Source organism: Amblyomma americanum, chromosome 3 (assembly GCF_052857255.1).
Source record: "Amblyomma americanum isolate KBUSLIRL-KWMA chromosome 3, ASM5285725v1, whole genome shotgun sequence".
In the NCBI taxonomy this organism is placed as follows: domain Eukaryota; kingdom Metazoa; phylum Arthropoda; class Arachnida; order Ixodida; family Ixodidae; genus Amblyomma; species Amblyomma americanum.
In genome coordinates this window covers 206830461-206849785 of record NC_135499.1, presented here as the reverse complement: position 1 = coordinate 206849785, position 19325 = coordinate 206830461, and the positions used below count along the sequence as shown (strand labels likewise).

At 49.9% G+C, this 19325-nt stretch overlaps 1 protein-coding gene across 5 annotated transcripts in view; it reads left to right on the top strand.

Annotated features, from left to right (window-relative positions):
• The window catches only part of LOC144125925 (uncharacterized), a 104520-nt gene that overhangs the window by 12445 nt on the left and 72750 nt on the right, over positions 1–19325 (top strand). For all 5 annotated transcript variants that reach the window (XM_077659752.1, XM_077659751.1, XM_077659750.1 and 2 more), the window contains exon 2: positions 7664–7801. In XM_077659752.1, coding sequence (XP_077515878.1) covers positions 7677–7801 — 125 coding nt within the window. In that variant the 5' untranslated portion in view covers positions 7664–7676. The remainder of the gene's footprint in view (positions 1–7663; positions 7802–19325) is intronic.

Sequence of the window (19325 nt, the reverse complement as noted above, 5' to 3'; positions counted from 1 at the left end):
GCCCGCTAAATGCATGGTGGAAATAGGACTGACCCCCTCCTTCAAGCCGCCTCCTCCTCCAATAGTGCCCCGTGAATTCGTCCCTGGTTGGTACGGAATGAAATCTACGAATGAGAGGCCACTTCCAGAGCTGTGCGGTTGACGCGCAAGGACGAAACACTTGTGGAAACAGTCGCCTCGTGCTCGTATAGCTTTGCGTCCACGGCCACAGTCGCGCGCGCCTGCTGCCTCGTGTGCTGGCGGAGCGCTGAGCGAAGCCAGGTTTCATTGTTTGCGCGCGGGGGTCAGAACACGTGTTCTCTGGAGGGCTGTTGCGGGAACGTATATACAACGTTCGCGTCTATCTTTGCACTGCTTGCACACAGCGGTCAGCGTAAAACCCTCGTGCTTTCGAGCAAAGGGGCGACGCGCTGGGAGCGCTTTTTACAAAAATCTATGCACCCCCCCCCCTCCTCCCCCTCGTGCATCCATGCCAACACCCTCTAAATACTTTCTTCAGGCCTCTCCAGGCCCTCCTTTCCACACGCGCTACGTCACGCCAAGTGTCCGGTCAGGCTGCTCACCAAGCGCGGCTCCGCTCCGCTCGGTTGTCTCCCTCGATGTGCTCGCGCTTGCCCGGGCAAGCACAGACACGAACGCAGTCTTGCAGTGAGCGTCTAGCTGCTGCTTGAGTCTTTCAGCCTGGCGTTGGGTGCATTTCCGTTCGCTCCTCGCACGGCTGTGTCTGTTTCGTGTGGCCGTTTCTTGTGTGGCGTGCGTACCTGTGCTAGCGCACGAATGGGAAACTGATTGCCTGCCGTGTAGCGAGTGCAACTTCGTGAAACATGGGCCGGTGCTGTGTTCCCGGGTGCCGCGGGAACTACCAGAATGGTCCCAAAGTACGTGTTTATTGCTTCCCAAGAGACGAAGTACGAAGAAAAGCCTGGTTGCGAGCCATTCCACGGAAGGATTTCACACCTACAGAGCATTCGAGGGTAAGACTCTGAAATATTGCTTAATAGGCGCTGGTAATTATCTTAGTTGTGAGCTGTCGCTCCCGGAAAGGCATGCTGTCTTTGTAGGCAATGATATCACTTCTTACACTTATGTATGAATTGTCCAGGAAGCATTTAGTTCTGTGGATGTGCACAAGGCTTGTGTAAAAGCTGTGTAAATATGTAAAAGCTGTTCACTATTCAGACTCTTTTTACTTAGTGTTTTAGGCAATGGAGAGTCATGGCGAATGGCCTTGCTTCATTTTCTCGTGCAGGTGTGTGAACTGCACTTCCACGCAGGCGACTTCATTACGACGTTGTCACACCAAGATGAACTGACAGGGAAAATAATAGAGGTGAAGCGTGACAGGCTACAGTTGAAGATTGATGCTGCGCCTTCTGTTTTTCCAAACTGCCCAAAATACTTGTCCTCAACGCCTGGACGGAGTGAATCGCCAGAGACGAAAAAAGCAAGAAGGGAAAACGCTGCTTTGCAGGAGGCTATGAGGAAGTCACTTGAGTCTAATGAGCTTGAACAGAAAAGAAACAAAGTTTCATCTTACGAGGAGTTCAAATCTAAGTTGCCTGGAATCTGCAACACGAAATTCTGGACCGTTTCTGTCGATGAGCAGTGCGTTAGGTTCCTTCTCATCGAGAATGATCCTTCACCTAATGTGAAATGCGCCTTGGTAGTTCTCCCTGATCTGTCACTTTCTGTTTTCTTGAATGGAGTGAAGCTTCTGTCGCTTCCTTCAGGCAGGATTCTGCCAGCTCAAGTATGCGACACCTCCAGCCTGTCCTTGCTGCTAGAAGAACTCGAGATAGGCTTGCATAATATACCTGAGGTGACGAAAGAGTCGAAACATACTAAAGTATTGCAGTTTGTCGGTTCACTGCTTGCAGACCTCATTGAGGACAGTGATACGACGAAAGAACAGTCTTCTTTGCTGAAATTTCTGGTTGAGCAGATAGAGCTTCTCCTCGCGAAACAGCATGTGTATAGCGCAGAGCTGCTGGTATTCGCCAGTATTTTGAATTCAATTTCTCCTCACGCATATCACTTCACAAGAGCTGCATCAAGAATCATTCTGCCCCATCCTTCCACACTGCGCCGTGTTTGCTCAAATTACAAAGCTGACCCTCTTGTGGAGCAAAATCAACCGCACTGTCTCTCCTACATCCGAGAACGAGTCAAATCAATGAAAGACCACGAGAAGACAGTGACCCTGATGATCGATGAGATCCACATAAAACCATACTTCGACTACAAAGGGGGCACAATAGTAGGATCGTCGGTTCATTCAACGGAACCAGCAACAACAGCCCATGTGTTCATGGTACAATCACTCCTTTCTGCAAACAAGGACGTCATTCACATATTACCTGTGAGCAAACTGAGCGCAGAAATTTTGCACGAGCATGCTAAGAACATAATCATTAATGTTGAGAAAATGGGGCTCAAAATTATCGCTGTGATAACGGACAACAATGCTCTGAACCGCAAGATGATGTCGTTATTTGCTACAAGTCCTCAGGTGAGCATTGTCTATCCCCATCCAGCCGATAACGCTCGCCCTCTTTTCTACGTGGTCGATCCTGTGCATCTCTTGAAGTGCATTAGGAACAATTGGATTAACCAGAAAAACCCTGGAACATGCCTCTATTTCCCTGAAATGGACTTGAGTGGAGCAATGCCCGAAGGGCCTCCTCGTATGAAAGCTGCTTCTTTCGCAGCTGTGCGGCAGCTTTATTCTTCAGAGAAGACGTCGCTTGTGAAGGCTGCTTACAGACTGAACGCAAAAGCCGTGAATCCAACCTCAATGGAGCGGCAAAATGTAAAGCTCGCTCTCGACGTCATTAATCAGTTTGTTTCAAATGCCCTCAGGACACATGGTTCCGCGTTCAAGATTCCTCAAGCTGAGTCGACTGCTCTTTTCATTGACGTTATCCTCACATGGTGGCAAATAGTCAATGTTAAGACCCCTTGCAAAGGCCAGAGGCTAAGGGACAGCATGCAAGACCCTGTAAGGTCTGTTGATGACACACAGTTAGCTTTCCTGAGCGGCGTTGTGGACTGGTTGGACGCTTGGGCAAGAATAAACATCACCAGTGGCTCGCTGACGAAAGAGACTCACAGTGCTTTGCGACTGACATGCTATTCTCTGGTAGAACTCTCGCGCTACTGCTTAGAAGAACTTCACTTCAAGTACGTACTGCTGGGCAAATTTCAGACGGATGCGCTAGAAGACCGGTTCGGCCGTTACCGCCAGCTGGCAGGATCACAGTACCACATTTCCGTGCGTCAGCTCTACGAATGTGAGAAGAAGCTTCGTCTTCAAAAACTTTTGACATTTCCACGCGAGGAAACAGAGTTTGAAGACGTAAGTGAGGATCTTGTCCCATGCAACTTTTCTGTGGCTGTCAGCGACGACGATATTACACACGCCCACTCTGACATGGATGCTATTGTCTACATTGCAGGATACGCTGCTCATGCTGCTTTAAAGAAGCTTTCATGTTCTGCTTGCTTCAGCACATTGGTGATTGAAAATCGAGAGATCGAAGCGGAAAATACTGCCATGATAGCTAACCTGTCGAGAGGAGGGCTGAAGTTTCCCCAGCCATGCACAGTTCACATGGTACTGATGACTAAACTAGTTGCAGAGAAGTTGTCTTTTGGAGCAACCGCGGAAGATTTTCTCTCCTGTAGAAATCAACGTGGTGTCGTGATTTCACAGACGATTTCCCTCCTGGACGAACACGACATTGAGACATGTGAAAATGGCCACACTGCACAAACTCTCCTGCGCTTGGTAGTACGCGTTGCAACCAACGTTGTTCTAAACAACTTTTGCAAACTAAGAAATGATGCCATACAAGACAATGCGCAGCAGAAGGCCGCAGCCCGGAAAGCAGCAACGCTTAAGAAGAAGTAAGTTTTATTCCCAAGCAATAAAAATGCTTTGCGCACACTTCATTGCTGGTGTCTCGTCGTTTTTTATTGTAAGGGTCAGATTAGCTGTACAAATACTCAACAGCGCAACATTATTGTGAGTGTCATTATTGCTGTGTGTGAAAGCTTTAAGCAAAACACAATACAGAATAAAACTAACACAATGCGCAGTAGACGGTGTTTTTTTTTTCAATGTTCACGAACTTCTACTTTAACAACTAGATATACGCATGTGCGGTCTGTGCGGATGGATTTTACCGCACGGCAGACATCATGTACGTGATAGAACCTAATAATTAGATGATTAATTGAAATTAACTAATCAATTTTTTATTATAATGACCAATAATGCGAAATTGGCGGCCGTATGCTAAATTGTTTATTATAAAAAACTGTATTAGCAGCTCGAACTTTCTTGACAATAAGGTGTTCTGCAATAAAAAAAATATATAAAGCAGATAAAATGATAGCCTAAGGCGCGCACAAACTAGCGAATTTCTTTTCTGCAGCAACGACAAAAATGAAAATGAAGGAATCACTTATAAGGCAGCTACGTACGGCAGTACCCGAATAGTGCAGACGGGCGCGGCGCGCTGAAATCGCGGAGCGCGGGGCCTGCACGGTCCCTTGGCGTGACGTCACGCGGCCGGTGGAGAGGCCTTAGCATTGAGAGGGTGTTGTCCATGCGGGTCTCCAACCGAAGGCCCGAGAGCTTTTTTTCCGAGTGCTTAACGGCGCTCGGTGACTCAGAGTTCCGGCTCGGCATACCGGCCGGGTAAAATGACGCTACAACTGTTCCTGACGTCGTTGGCATATATACATGTGGCAGGCGGCGCGGCGAGTTTTTTTTTTTTCCCCTTTTTGTGGGGCATGCCGTTGGCTCTCCGAGCAAAGTTCTTTTTAACTCGCGGCCCGTCAGGTTGTCGCGGCCACTCGGTGTGTACTGCGGCGATAACTCGCGAGGGGTCTGCAGCTCAAGGCCAGGCTGCAGCCTTGGTGTGGCACTCGCGCCGTGAAGAGGCTGCGTGTTTCCGGATAAGCTCGGTCGTCAGAGGTTTGCAGGGCTGCGCCTGTCGGGATACAGAAAGATACGTGGGTCCGCTCTCTGTGGCGGTTTTGCGCGATTACGGTGTTTCTCCGCTGTGCTATAGTTGGATGTGGTCAATGTTCTGGAAACGGAAACTGGTGGGAGAAGATTTTAGGACTGGCGGAGAAGAGTGAGGCAGTAGTATAGCAGAGAGGAGGAAGTTGAGACAGTGGATGCGAAAGACTATAGTTATAACCCTTTCAGGCACTGCGCGTCATTTCTCTTCAGAAAAAAAAAATACCTAGCGCGGAAACAGTCAGTTCAGGCCTCAAAAGAAGCCAAATTAGGTTTGGAACGCAGAACACGCAAGATAACTTTCGTTTCTTTTTTTAAATTTTTTAAGACATGTGCAAAGTTCTGCCCAAAGTCTCATAATGGACGGAAATTGTATAACGTCTAAACACCAGGACTTGTCACATGAGTACTCGACGGGTCAGGGGATCACGCATCGTTTTTTTTTTTTCTGAGATGCACATGTTGTTAGAAACGCGAAAAAAAAAAGTGATAATTGCTAGTTTTAGAATTGGTTATGTTACCCTATGTCGGCTAATGTCGAAGTACCTGCTGTAGAATGATTACTGTTTCGATAAATATTATTTGCTCTGCAACATGGAAAGGCGTGCACTTGTGATATTGAAAGTGGCAAATTCATCGGGAACAAAGAAATCACTGCTTCCAGGAAAAGCTGAGAATTCGCCATGTACACAGTTGAGTACGTAGCGCCTTAAATAGTTAAATATCATTTGCTAGGTGACCGCCCGGTATGAAGGGGGTGTAAATAGACATCTAAGATATGCGAGATAGTTTAATTAAGAAAAGATGTAAATTTGCATAATCTGTTCGAAGAACGCGTGTTAGCTGTTAAACTGGTCAGCTTATAGTGTCTCGGCTAGTGTTAGAAGTAAAAAAAAAAGAAAGTGCCACGACAGTACCCATACAAAAGGGGGCTGCTTATCGATCCATGTAGTTACGGTACCCAATGCTAGCGTCGGCCTCGAAGATGACTTTGAGGTACTGCACTCGTAGTTAGCGCAGCATCGGTGCGTGGATGCAAAAAGCGTTGCTATTGAAGCGAAGTGGTGACGGCGCCACCAGGCTCAGAAAGTTTCCTACTCAAATTCCACTTCAGTGCACATTAGTGTTTCCTTCAACGATCGGGAGACAAGGCACAAAGTTTCATCGGCTTGGCTGGCCCTTGTCCCCTGTGCAAGGCAGCTGGACCATATGTTGGACAACTCGACATGCAGTACACGATAATCTAAAGCTGAAATATATACCATATATACAGCTTGTGCAGTAAAAAAACTAATATATATATATATATATATATATATATATATATATATATATATATATATATATATATATATATATATATATATATATATATATATATATATATATATATATATATATATATATATATATATATATATATATATATATATTGAAAGGAGGTCCGCTCAGAAGAAAGGCATAGGGTTTTAGTTTACAAAAGACCGAGCAAAGGAGGGCGGCGCAAGAAACGGGCACACGGTGCCGACCTTGTTGTTGTTGGTGGTGGTGTCCTCTGTTGCAGTGGCAAATAACCGCAGTGGGGGATTGGACAGGGTGTTTTGTACAGTCAAACAAATGTGAAACAATGACTCATATCAGCTAGTCGAGTGCAGTCGGTGGAGCTTCATATTCTCTTCATCTTCTTTGATCCAGAGATGACCACGTCCTTCGTATTTTTCTACAAAATTCCTAGCACTGTTTGGGGGGGGGGGGGGGGGGGGGCTGCTGTGTCGTACCTCTGTAGTGGCAAGGCACATCGCGTACCTCGGCGCGAAACGGCGAAATGCGCGCAATGCCCCCCCCCCCCTTATTGTCGCCGTGTGGCCGCAGTGCGTCGCACCTCGAGATAGGCGGATTGCGCCGCCCGATTGTCGGGAACGTTCTCACAGCGCTTCCGTGGCGAGGAATTTGCGCGTCCCCAGTCCGTCGATAGCGCGCGAATTGCGCAGTACGCGTGTTAGAATCGTGCGCCCGAAGCTGCAGGAGCTGTATTCGCAGTAAAGCAACCTTCGCTACTTCCTGCTGGTATTATGTCATTTTCTTTTTTTTTTTATGTATGGGGATGTTACGTATACTGCACCATCACGCGCATAAAACTACTCGAGGCCCGACCAAAAAAGCAACGCCGAATAAGCGCTGAGAGCAAACCATTGGCAGTCGTAGCGCCATTTTTCTTCATTTCCATCCCTGCTTTTCTTTATTTTTTTTCCCCACGACAGGGAGGGAGATGGGAGGGGGTGGTAGGAGCTGCGTAGTTGGAAGTAACTTGCTGCTTTCGCGCCCTCGCTCGCGCGAGCGCGATTTCTTTCATCTTCCGGCCTGCTCCTTCAGTCCGTGGTCGTCGACGGCCCTGATCAGCTGCACCAATTAATTCGGCCGCCCGAGGTTCTTTGATAACTCGCACCTTAGTATCAACACGGTTAGGCTTTTGTATCTGACGAGTCATGACTACGACAGGCGCATGTCGTTGACACCGCACTGGGGGGATCCGCGCGTGTCATTCGCTTGGTTTCCGTGGCGGCTGTGCGTTTCATACCTCCATGCGGGGGTGGCTGTTGGACTGACCTTCCTTCCCGTGGTGGCTCTTCGCAGGTGTGCCATGTGAATGTGGGGGCCGACCATGGGCCGGAGGCTGAACCTGTCGCACCTGAGCCAGGAGGAGTGTGAGCGCATCCTTTCCGTCATCCAGCGCGACCTCGAGTTGCGGGCGCGGGAGAAGGAGCGACTCGGGTGAGTGGTGCACGGCATGTACACGCTGCCGCTGCGGGGGGTGCCGTAGGGCTTGCGCTGCAGTGGAGCCCTCCATCGCGCTCTCCGTAGACCTGTGCTCTGCACACTGTTCCTCAGCAGAGATCGCAGCAGAGGCGCGGTTGCTGTTCCTGCAGGTTGACGAGTGTTTTCTCCTCTGCAGTGGTGCAACACGTAGCATGGCTGGCCGGGTGTCATGCGCGTTCCTATAGGGATAGCTGGTTGTGTGTTGCCACAGTGACGCACAACCAGCTTGCGACAACACCAAACCGCGCTGTCGGCGGCAAAATTTAGCGGGACGCTGGATTCGTAAAAATGCCAAATTGTTGCCTACCCTCAACTGTCACCCGGGAGCTGCAAATGGTTCAATCTCCGTTCGTGTGTGCAGCTTATGAACTGGTGTACATTGTACATAAGCTCCCAAAAGCTCTTTGCGACGTAGCAGTTGCGCGTGCCAGTCCGAACCTGTGCTGGAGAGGCCGGTGTGCTTTCGGCCGGAAACGTCGGGGGTCAGTGAGTGAAGGTGATCGAGATGTCCTTCCTGGCGCTGCGCTGCAACTCGGGGACAGGCCGCATTGGCGCGCCATTTCGGCACCGTCGCGTGCGCTACCGTATGCCGGTGGTGCTTGCTAATGGTGCAAATGGCTGCCGTGACCCATCCTTCAGCTCTTGGGAAGACCGTGGTGGAGGCCGCTTGCTCTGTGTTCTGGATATTGCTCACCGTTCTGCACCGCGTTCGTCTTGTGCCTATTTTTAGCCGTCGGCTTTTGCTGCCCGTGCTGTGCTTTTCGCACGTGCTACCAGCTTCTGTAAGCAGTCATTTGCTTTGACGCGCAGTTATCTGCAGTGGCGCCTCTTCTGATCGCTGGCTCAGCATCGCGGGCGCAACAGCCGAATCATGTGGCTGCTTCTCACAACTTTCGGGCCTTAAGCTGGAAAGAAGGAACCACGAGTACAATAGCTAAATTGTCGCATTTAACTCAATCGGGTATTTCTGGACCCGCTGTGCAATTCTTCAAATCATTACAGTACTACTGTGGAGTGCGGAATTGATTGTTGCTATTATTCACGGGGACGCGCTATCAAAAATGGTCTGAGTGGCGCTACGCGTTTGGCCTTAATAATAATAATAATAATAATAATAATAATAATAATAATAATAATAATGATAATAATAATAATAATAATAATAATTGGTTTTTGGAGAAAGGAAATGTCGCAGTATCTGTCTCATATATCGTTGGACACCTGAACCGCGCTGTAAGGGAAGGGATAAGAGAGGGAGTGAGAAAGAAGAAAGGAGGAATTAGGTGCCGTAGTGGAGGGCTCCGGAATAATTTCGCCCACCTGGGGATCTTTAACGTGCACTGACATCGCACAGCACACGGGCGCCTTAGCGTTTTTCCTCCATAAAAACGCAGTTGTTTTCATTCGTGCGCGCCTTTTTACTTCCTTTTCTATTCTTTTTATTTGTTCAGAAGCATGGTTCAAGTTACCTGCCGCACACTGTGTATAAGTCGCGCTGACGCAACCGGCTGTTTCCACCTGTGCTCTTGATTGCGTTGCCGCAGAATGACGTCATTGCCTTTAGTATACACGCACCTACGGAGGATGCCTGTTGTACACACACACACACACACACACACACACACACACACACACACACACACACACACACACACACACACACACACACACACACACACACACACACACACACACACACACACACACACACACACACACACACACACACACACACACACACACACACACACACACACACACACACACACACACACACACACACACACACACACACACACACACACACACACACACACACACACACACACACACACACACACACACACACACACACACACACACACACACACACACACACACACACACACACACACACACACACACACACACACACACACACACACACACACACACACACACACACACACACACACACACACACACACACACACACACACACACACACACACACACACACACACACACACACACACACACACACACACACACACACACACACACACACACACACACACACACACACACACACACACACACACACACACACACACACACACACACACACACACACACACACACACACACACACACACACACACACACACACACACACACACACACACACACACACACACACACACACACACACACACACACACACACACACACACACACACACACACACACACACACACACACACACACACACACACACACACACACACACACACACACACACACACACACACACACACACACACACACACACACACACACACACACACACACACACACACACACACACACCTGCCGAGTCCTCCGTGTTACCCGTGCACTGCGTATGAATTTTTATTACTTTGTGCTGTCCGAGGAGTAAGAATGGTCCCGACGAAAACAGTTTCCCGTCGCCTTCTAGTGCGCACCTTTTAGGGCTGCGATAACAGCGCTCTCTGACGGGGCCACTTTTGCGTGTGCGTCCATCTCGATAAAGGCGACTAGGAAGAAAGAAAGAAACGCACCTGCACGCACACGCAAGCACGCACAACAACAACAACAACAATGGTTAAGACGTGAGAATAATCAGTTTAATTGACATATCCGGAAACGGCCTTCGCCGGAAAAAAGTGTAATAGGGCTAGCAGTGTCATATATATGAGTGATCATATCTGTATCAAAGTGATGTGAGAGTGCAATCTTTGAAGATCGTAAATTCAAACCTTGGTGGTAATCGCTTGGTGACACATCAGAAAATGTGCAGTACAATCAAAGCTCCAAAAAGTAAAAAAAGTATATTTATCCCCAAGAAGGCGGGTGGCGGAATGGCAAAATAGGTGGCAAACAAGCAGTGATTACATCTAGTGAGTGTAGGTGAGAAAATTTTGCTCGCAGTTGTTTAGAATGCGGAGCATAAAAAAAAGAAAGAAACAAAGCAGTGCCTCATGGCGAAGCGCAAAGATATAGCACTGTGTGATATAGAGCACAGAGTGGTCATATAAAAACATAAAAATGCATGTAAGAAGTGAACTATACATAGTGTGGTAGGAAACGTGCCAAGATTACAAAGAACTACACAAATGCAAATGTGTGATACAGAAGCATGTAATGCATATTTTGGAATCCCCACTGATATTTCCGATCGGGCTCCTCGAAAACGATGATATTGTGATTGGCAGGTTAATTTTTCAACTCTTTCGTTTATGCCTGACGAGGCAGCTTTGATTGTATGAATTATAAAGGGCCCTCTGACTTTTCGATCGGGGTGTGATCAAAATCCGGATTCAAGAACTGTAGCTTTTAGTTTATCGAATAAGTGACCGGCAATGCCTATGTGCTTGGATGCTGTGAGCTTTGTGGTTATTAGAACGGAACCGAAAAGGTGTCGCAACGAATATACTGAATGCGGCAGACGGAACATTCAAGCAGATATAGATTCAATTTTCGGTACCGCATATGTAGTTCCGTTTTATTTACACTGTGTAAATAGGAGCGGTGCTGACCGCTACTTGCGATGTCGTCATTTGTGAACAAATTACTCTAAACCGAGGTTTGCTGCAAGGTCAAGAGCCGCTGACTAATAATAATATTAATAATAATAATGATAATTGGTTTTATTGGGGAAAGGAAATGGCGCAGTATCTGTCTCATATATCTTTGGACACCTGAACCGCGCCGTAAGGGAAGGGATAAAGGAGGGAGTGAAGGAAGAAAGGAATAATAGGTGCCGTAGTGGAGGGCTCCGGAGTAATTTCGACTACCCGGGGATAATAATTGGTTTTCGGAGAAAGGAAATGGCGCAGTATCTGTCTCATATATCGTTGGACACCTGAACCGCGCCGTAAGGGAAGGGATAAAGGAGGGAGTGAAAGAAGAAAGGTGCCGTAGTGGAGGGCTCCGGAATAATTTCGACCACCTGGGGATCTTTAACGTGCACTGACATCGCACAGCACACGGGCGCCTTACCATTTTTCCTCCATAAAGACGCAGCCGCCGCGGTCGGGTTCGAACCCGGGAGCTCCGGATCAGTAGCCGAGCGCCCTAACCACTCAGCCACCGCGGCGGGTCAACTACGGAAGTGTTAATTTTAGAAGTGAAAAGGTCCCGTAAATTTTTAGCAAATGAAACATTGCTATACAAGCATTCCTTGCAGTCGAGCAGTCCGCTTTAAAATGATATGCTCCGGAGTCCGAACCGTAGGATTTCTGCCAGTACTGCGCAAACATTCGGGAAGCACTTACGAAAAAAAAAAAATGTGCGGCAAAGATGATTGATGGCACCGTAAAGCGTGCAGACACACTTAACCGTAAGGCGCTTGCTAACGAAACTAAAGCGCCCACGCTGCAACAACCTACTAACCTGGCCCTCTTCGGAATCTGTGCCTAATGTAACAAATGTTCTTAAAAGATGTCGCAATACCTTAATGCAAAGTGACCGGCCGAAGGATATTTTCCGGGAACCACCGAGAGCAGTACTGACGTGCTTAGAATTTACTGGAGTGGCACGTCCAGAGTGGTTCCCCCCGACGGCTCCCCTCGCATGGTAAATCCACAGGGCGTTGCATCCTGGCTTTAAAAAAAAAGAAACTAAGAAAAAGGACGATTAGAAGCCCGGTGATTTAAATTCGGCCGTGTTTCGTTCACTGTTTGCAATGCGCAGGCTGACGCAACGTACACAAAAAAGGAAAGAAATCATTGACAAAAAAAGAAAAGCACGCTGCTGAGGTGAACTGCGGTCACAACTTTTCAGAACAGAGTGCCTTAGCGTTGCCCCGTTTGGCAGAGGTTAACTAATCCGCACGCGTCTGTATCCATTTCGGCATCGAAGATTGCGACGGCTCGCGACGCGTATGCGGACGGCGGCACCTTTCGCGAAGCAGCGAATACGGCCGCGCTCTTGTTACATGTGTAAAACTTTTTTTTTTTTTTGCCGTCTCGTTTTCACCGTGCCGTACTACCGACTGCCTGCAGCCTCGCCGTGACGGGGGCGACGGTAATCGGTCTGCGACCCAAAGTCACTTCGCTTTCGACTCTGTCGAGCGCAGTTCGCGTTCCCGTTCGCTGCTCGCAGAGATCGAACCAGATCTGGGCTAAGGTTGTCGAAGGTCGCCCCCCCTTGCTTGCTTACTACCGCGCGGCTCCTTTATTTTTGCCAGTTTTCTCCGCGAAGATCGAGCTCTCTCTCTCTCTCTTTCCTCCCTTCTTCTTTCTCCGCAATTCGGGCTAACCTTGCCGCTTCGCGTCGTCGCTTTTCTGCCTGCTTGCCTACTCGAACGTGAATCGTTTTGTGTCACCTTCGGAGTGGCCCTGCCGAGGTCGACGCGCCGCCCGGTCGGCTTCCCTTCTGTTTGTTTGCCTACTTGCGGCCAACCGCCCCTGCGTGTGTTTACACCGTGCATTTACCTCCCCGTTCTTTCTGATGCGACTGGGCGCAGAAGAGACCGAGCGAGCTTCGATTTCGAGACAAACGTGGCGGCTTTATTTCTCCCGTTTATTTTTTTTTTCTCTCGGCGATGCGCGCCCGCACACACGCCGCTCCGACCGAGCGCGCAGCCGTAGAAAGAAACGGGCGATGGCCAGCAGCAGCAGCAGCAGCGACGACCGGTCGGGCCTCTGTGCGGGTTTGTGTACTGCTACGGTGCAACGCGTATATTACACGCCGCTTGCGGAGCATGCAGCTAGGAGGAGCGACGGGGCATTTCGGCCGCTGCCGCGTTTTTCCTCTTACGCACGAGGCAGGCCCGTCGTCTCGGCTGGAAGCGTTCTGTTCTCTTTCCTTCCTTCTGCGTTTTTCTGCTGTAATCGCTTCGCGACAGCCGCGTTTATTGTTACTTTTCTGCCCTGGCGCTTTCTGCGCTGCTTTCCCTGTCGCCCCGCTGTCTCAGGCGTACCACGGTTCGGACACTGCGGGAAACAGGGTCGAGAACGTGGATTTCCGTAACGCCGAGCCTGCGTCGCTGACCACGGGTTTTCAGTCTCCACTTTTATTTATTTTTTTGCTTCGGAACTGCGTTTAAAAACTAACGTTATATTGAGCAAAGAGTCGCAGTAACTGTTTCACCCACGGCGGACTCCTCTACTGCCCCTTGAGTGAAGCTTTGCAATAGAGGAGTCGTGAAAGGAGGGAGAGAGGAAACAGTCTCCGCATATAGTGAAAAGATCCGGATTGATTTCGACCACCTTGGGTCGGAAAGAAAAAGCACCCCGGCGTTTTTTGCATTTAGCCTCCACCGGGTTCGAACCCGACCGCGGCGACTGCGTTTTTATGGAGGAAAAACGCTAAGCCCGTGTGCTGTGCGATGTCAGTGCACGTTAAAGATCCCCAGGTGGTCGAAATTATTCCGGAGCCCTCCACTACGGCACCTCTTTCTTTCTTCCTTCTTTCACTCCCTCCTTTATCCCTTCCCTTACGGCGCGGTTCAGGTGTCCAACGATATATGAGACAGATACTGCGCCATTTCCTTTTCCCAGAAAACCAATTATTATTATTATTTAGCCTCCACCGAAATGCGGCCACCGGGGCTTGAGTGAATGATAAATCTCCTCCAGCCTTTACGCGCACGTGCTGTCTCCGACCGGTGACTGTTGCTGCTTCTCGCGCGCCGCACCTGCATTGTCTGCCGCTGGCTACAGCGCTTTGTATCTACAGATACTCGCAAGCTGTGTGTTTCCTGCGTGGAGCTGGGCTCCTGTTTTCCTTCGGACGAGGCGTACTACAACGGCGGACAACGCCCGGCCGCTTGTTTTTCCTTTCGCTCCCTCCGAGGCCGCTGGCCCTTCGACCGACGACCGCACAGTAGCGCTCCGTCGGGCCGGCCGGCCGCTCGACTGGCGCGTTTTTGTGGCACACTTTCTGGGCCGCCGCCGCCGCGGTGGTGTAGGCTGGCTAGCCAGCCGGCTATAGCCGGCCGTGTGTTGTTCATCACGCCGAGCGCACTGCTCGCTCGCGTGTGTGCACACAGCTCTGGCTGCGGTGGTGTGCGTCCGATGCTATCTCGCGTTCGGGCTGTGTGTGTTCTTCTGGTGCTGAACCAGTTATAGGTCTCTCTCTCTAGCGTTGTGCCATGGCCGCCGTATAACGGTCGGCTTGCATCTCGTCGAGTGGTGGCTCGGATGTGTATCGGCCGCCGGAGAGAGAGACGGACGATAAGCTCTGCGCGTGCCTCGTGCTCGTTCGGCAGCCACTTCACAGCATGCGCTCATAGGGCCTTGGTGAGGATATAAACGAGCTGGCTGCCCCCCCCCCCCTCCCCCCCCCGCTCTTTGTTTTGTCCTTTCGATTCGGGTCCTTGGCCTTTGGACCGCGTATCGGCAGCGAGGAGCTTGGGCCTTCCCTTTCGCTCGGCGCTGCATGCGTCGGTGATCAAGAGCAGCCGGCTCATACTGTGCCCTTGTGGTTTGCGGGAGATCCCTCACTCTGCAGCGGTTATTCCTCGGAGTAGAGCTTTTTACTTTTTGTTTTGTTTCTTTTCTGCCTGCCGCTTATTTGCTGCGCAGTCTCATTTTTTCGTTTAGTTGTCGTGGTCCGTCGTATATGCTACTTTCTCTGTTCCCTTTGAGGGGCGCTGCGTATACTAATTACTGATACGTTGTACTTTCTTTTTTTTTCTTTTCGTGCAAGTGCGACGCGGAGCGACTTCTTGTCACGTTTCTGGCGACGCGGCAGTCTTACGTGGATATTACGCGGCCTCCAAGGTTCGCTCGTCCCCCCTTCCCCGTCCTCTGTTGTATCCTGGGCGGCGCCTTTCGAAGTGCGTGTGACTTGGCTGCTTATAAGCGTTGTCCGTCGCCGAAGGTTCCCGCAGAAACAACGAGCAGGAAAAAACGCGCCAGCCGAAGCGCGGTCTGGATTCATTTCTTTTCTCTCCCGGTTTGCTTTCCTCTTCCTTGTTCGTTGTTGACTTGAGTGTGTGGCTCCCGCTATTGTCTCAGGCCGAGCTGTACTCGGTTGGAACTCTGCGGGCGCGGTCGTTGCAAAGGGGTTGTCGTATAATGCGTGTACGCGTAAAATAGAGCGGTTTCTTTCGCACTGCATTGCTTATTATTGGGTAACGCGTCCGGCCTTCACTCGCGTTATCGGGGGCACCGTTCTTAGCGTGCTCTACGCGGAGTGTTATCTAGCGAGACTTCACTGCGCCCCGAAGACGACTCGCACGATTTCACAGCTCGAAGTGTGCCGCTCCGGGAAAAAAAAAATAGCAAAAGCACTCTCTGAAAGCGTTGGAATTGGGAGCCGCAAATGTATATATATTCTTGTCTATATATACTCTCGTGTGGCATTCGGTGGATTAATCGCGGAGGAGACCCTTTTTCCCACCCGTGGTGCGTGCCTCGAAGAGCGATTGGAATCCGAGCGAAAGCGCATCGAACTAGCGAGCTTTTTCATTCGCGATTGTTGCGACATATGATTGCGGTGAAATTCAAGGCAGCTGACAACGTTACAGAGAGTTTTCTTATTTGCTCCGCCGTGAACGTGCGAGTGTATAGTGCAGTTGCCGCCGGATTCTTCACGGCAACGACCTTTTTCACGTGATCGATTGAAAAATGCTCGGCACGCGCAGTCATATATAATCGTGAAGATACAAAGCAATATTTTGTTAGCAGCGACATCAAAATGCCAGAAACGGTACGTTGCCGGCGACCATTTTTTTCTGTGATGCATGTTTTCAGGCTGGTAAAATACTGCGAGTTTCGCTGAGTGGGAAGATGCAGGAGAAGGATGACTTAAGCCGGTGAAAGAACTTATTTTATGCCAGTGCACTTCGCCAAAACACTCACTGCTGCTGGGCCCGCGAAGAGACCGACACGCTTTATTCGTCGTGCAGTGAGACGCGCAAGACTCCATGCGTGTGTGTGCATGAGTCAGCTCCTTCGCCTTTCTATCGCGCGTGAATCTGTGATGGGTGAGCGTGTGCCGCTTCACCCATCTTTTTTTAAATTGTTTAATTCAGAAATAATAACAAAAAAGGAAGGTAAAAGATTTTTGCTAACCCCGGCATCTGCCATCGCTGCGGCGGCGGCACCTGAACTGGGGCAGCGGAAATAAAGGATAGCAGGCAGTTTGAAGAAATGAAATAAAAGAGGTGAGGGTACATTAAGAAAGGACAGGGGGCGACGAGGTGACCCTACTGAAAAATGTATATAGGTTTGAATGGGTCAGCAAATAGGATTATGGCACAGTTGGTTTGGCTTTATAGGATGGACGTCCCAAAGCGGCTCAAACTATGAGGGACGCCGTCGTGGAGGGCTCCGGATAATTTCGACCACCTAGGGTTCTTAAATGAGCGCTAACAACGCACAGTACACGGACCTTTCACATTTTTCCTTCATTGAAGTGCTACCGTAGCGGGCGGGCTCGAACCCACGTCTTGCATGCACTGTGTGATGTAAGTGCACGGTAACTAACCACGGGTAATCGAAGTTATACGGAGCCCTCCACTAAGGAGTGTCTCAAAGGCTGAATTGATTTCGAAACTTCATAATGTTAAACGAAATGTGCCATAATCCTATTTGTTGACCTATTCAATCCTGTACACATTTTTCAATAGGGGATATTTACACTATTTACATAAGATAATACGATTGTACAAGTTGCGCCCATGTGGAGTAAAAAAAAATAAACAAGCACACTCGCACAACACTTTGCACACAACAGGTGGGGTGGGGCGCCCAGCTGTTAATCTTCCGAGGTAGCGCACGCGGAGCGTTCGGCCACTGCGCGACACTACCTGGCGGAAAACAGACGGGGACGTCAAGCCCGTGTGTTCGAGAAATGCACAGAGGCTCACCAAGGCTCGCTCACGGGTGCGCGCACTGCCCTGCGGCCACAATAGCGTCTTGAGCGAGTCCGGAACTATGTCACCCATCTACGCGCATCCCGATTTCAAGCTAGGTTTCTCGCTGAACGACACGTGTTTCGGTTGCCGTCCGTTGTGGCGTTGTTGTTCTGTTGTTCAGCCAGCTGTTGTTGTTGTTCAGCGATGTTGTTGATTCAGTCAGAACGGAGTACAGAGGTGGTCAGCTGAGCGAAGCTTCCGCCCGCGGTTCTGTGCTATATATCGCGCGGGTTTCTAAAACGTGACCGTTGAAGCTGAGCGGGAGTGTTCACGGATTTCGGAGGCTACGCTGCCTGCGAAATTTTGGTGCCAACACGTTCACTTGTCGGCAGTAATCTGTCCGCTTTTATTCGCTGCTCATTCTTCCCAGGCGGCTGCGTTTAAAATGGTGACACCAGTTGAAGAAAGTAACGTGGCATACCGCGTATATTCGAAAGTAAGTAAACAGGGCATTACGGCGCCAGTGCATGTTCGACCAGAGATGCAGGTTCACTGCCGTCATCGCTGTAACCTCTCTCACTGCGTTTATTCGAGCGTTCGTTCGCCGTAAGTATAACCATGCACTGACCGCTGCTTTGTTCTGCACCGCGGTGCTAGCTGTGTTATGCGGGACACTCTCTCCCCTCTCTTCGGTCTCTCAAGAAAGGACACCGACACTGCACGCCGTTTACAGCGGTCGGCTTGTGCCGTGCGTGTAAGGGAAAAGCTCTGGAGTGCCGCGTGACCTTGTCTCTCCGGGATTGTTCGGTCTTTGGAAGAGCCGTACGATGGATCGCCGAGCGGAGGGATTTCTATGTATAAATATGGGTGACCAGTGTACGTGCGCTGGTGCCCAGACTAAGGAATTAGTCAACCCGTACCGAATGGTTGCGCGTTCTTGACGCGTGCACATACGCGTATCTATGAACGCTCTTCCAGAGCACCGAGGTGCTCGTGGTGTGGGATCGCTATAATGTGACCTGGTTATGTGAAAAACGAGCGGCCGGCCCCGTGAGGGTCAAGCGGTTTTTTTCTTCTCTCCCGTGTAGTAATAAGGAAAAAGAATGCTGATGGGACTGGTGGCTTAGCCGATAGCGCGGCGCTCGTGGAACCGGGAGCTCTATATACGGTTCGATTCCCGGCTCAGCGTGTAACCGTTGTGCACGTTTTAAAGCTCCATGGCTGTTAAGGCGAAGGTTCCCGGCCTAACCGTATAGTGTAGTTGTCGTGACCGGCGAGCATATGCGATCGCGTGACCCCTCACCACCCGGCACAGGTAATCCGTGCCTCGCGCTGACTTCGTCGCCTTCAGGTGGGAGAGGTGGGGTCGAAAAGAGACGCCTGCAAATGCGTTGAAACGCGATCACGTGACCACTCCGTTGTAAACTCGTACGTGGCAGCCACATTCAGTGCCAATGCAGCTAGCCTGGTCGTCCGCATTATCGTGGGTGTCCAATTAATTTTGACGCCGTAGCGTTAGAGCGAACGTTCGGAGGAAAAACCCTGCGCGTTGTCACACTAATTCAGGATTGGTCGAGAGGCTTGTGACGTCACACGTTAGCTGTGGACTGAAAGTAATTAAAATTGAAGTTAAATCCTGTCTATGAGGTCGTAGCGTCACTGGAATGC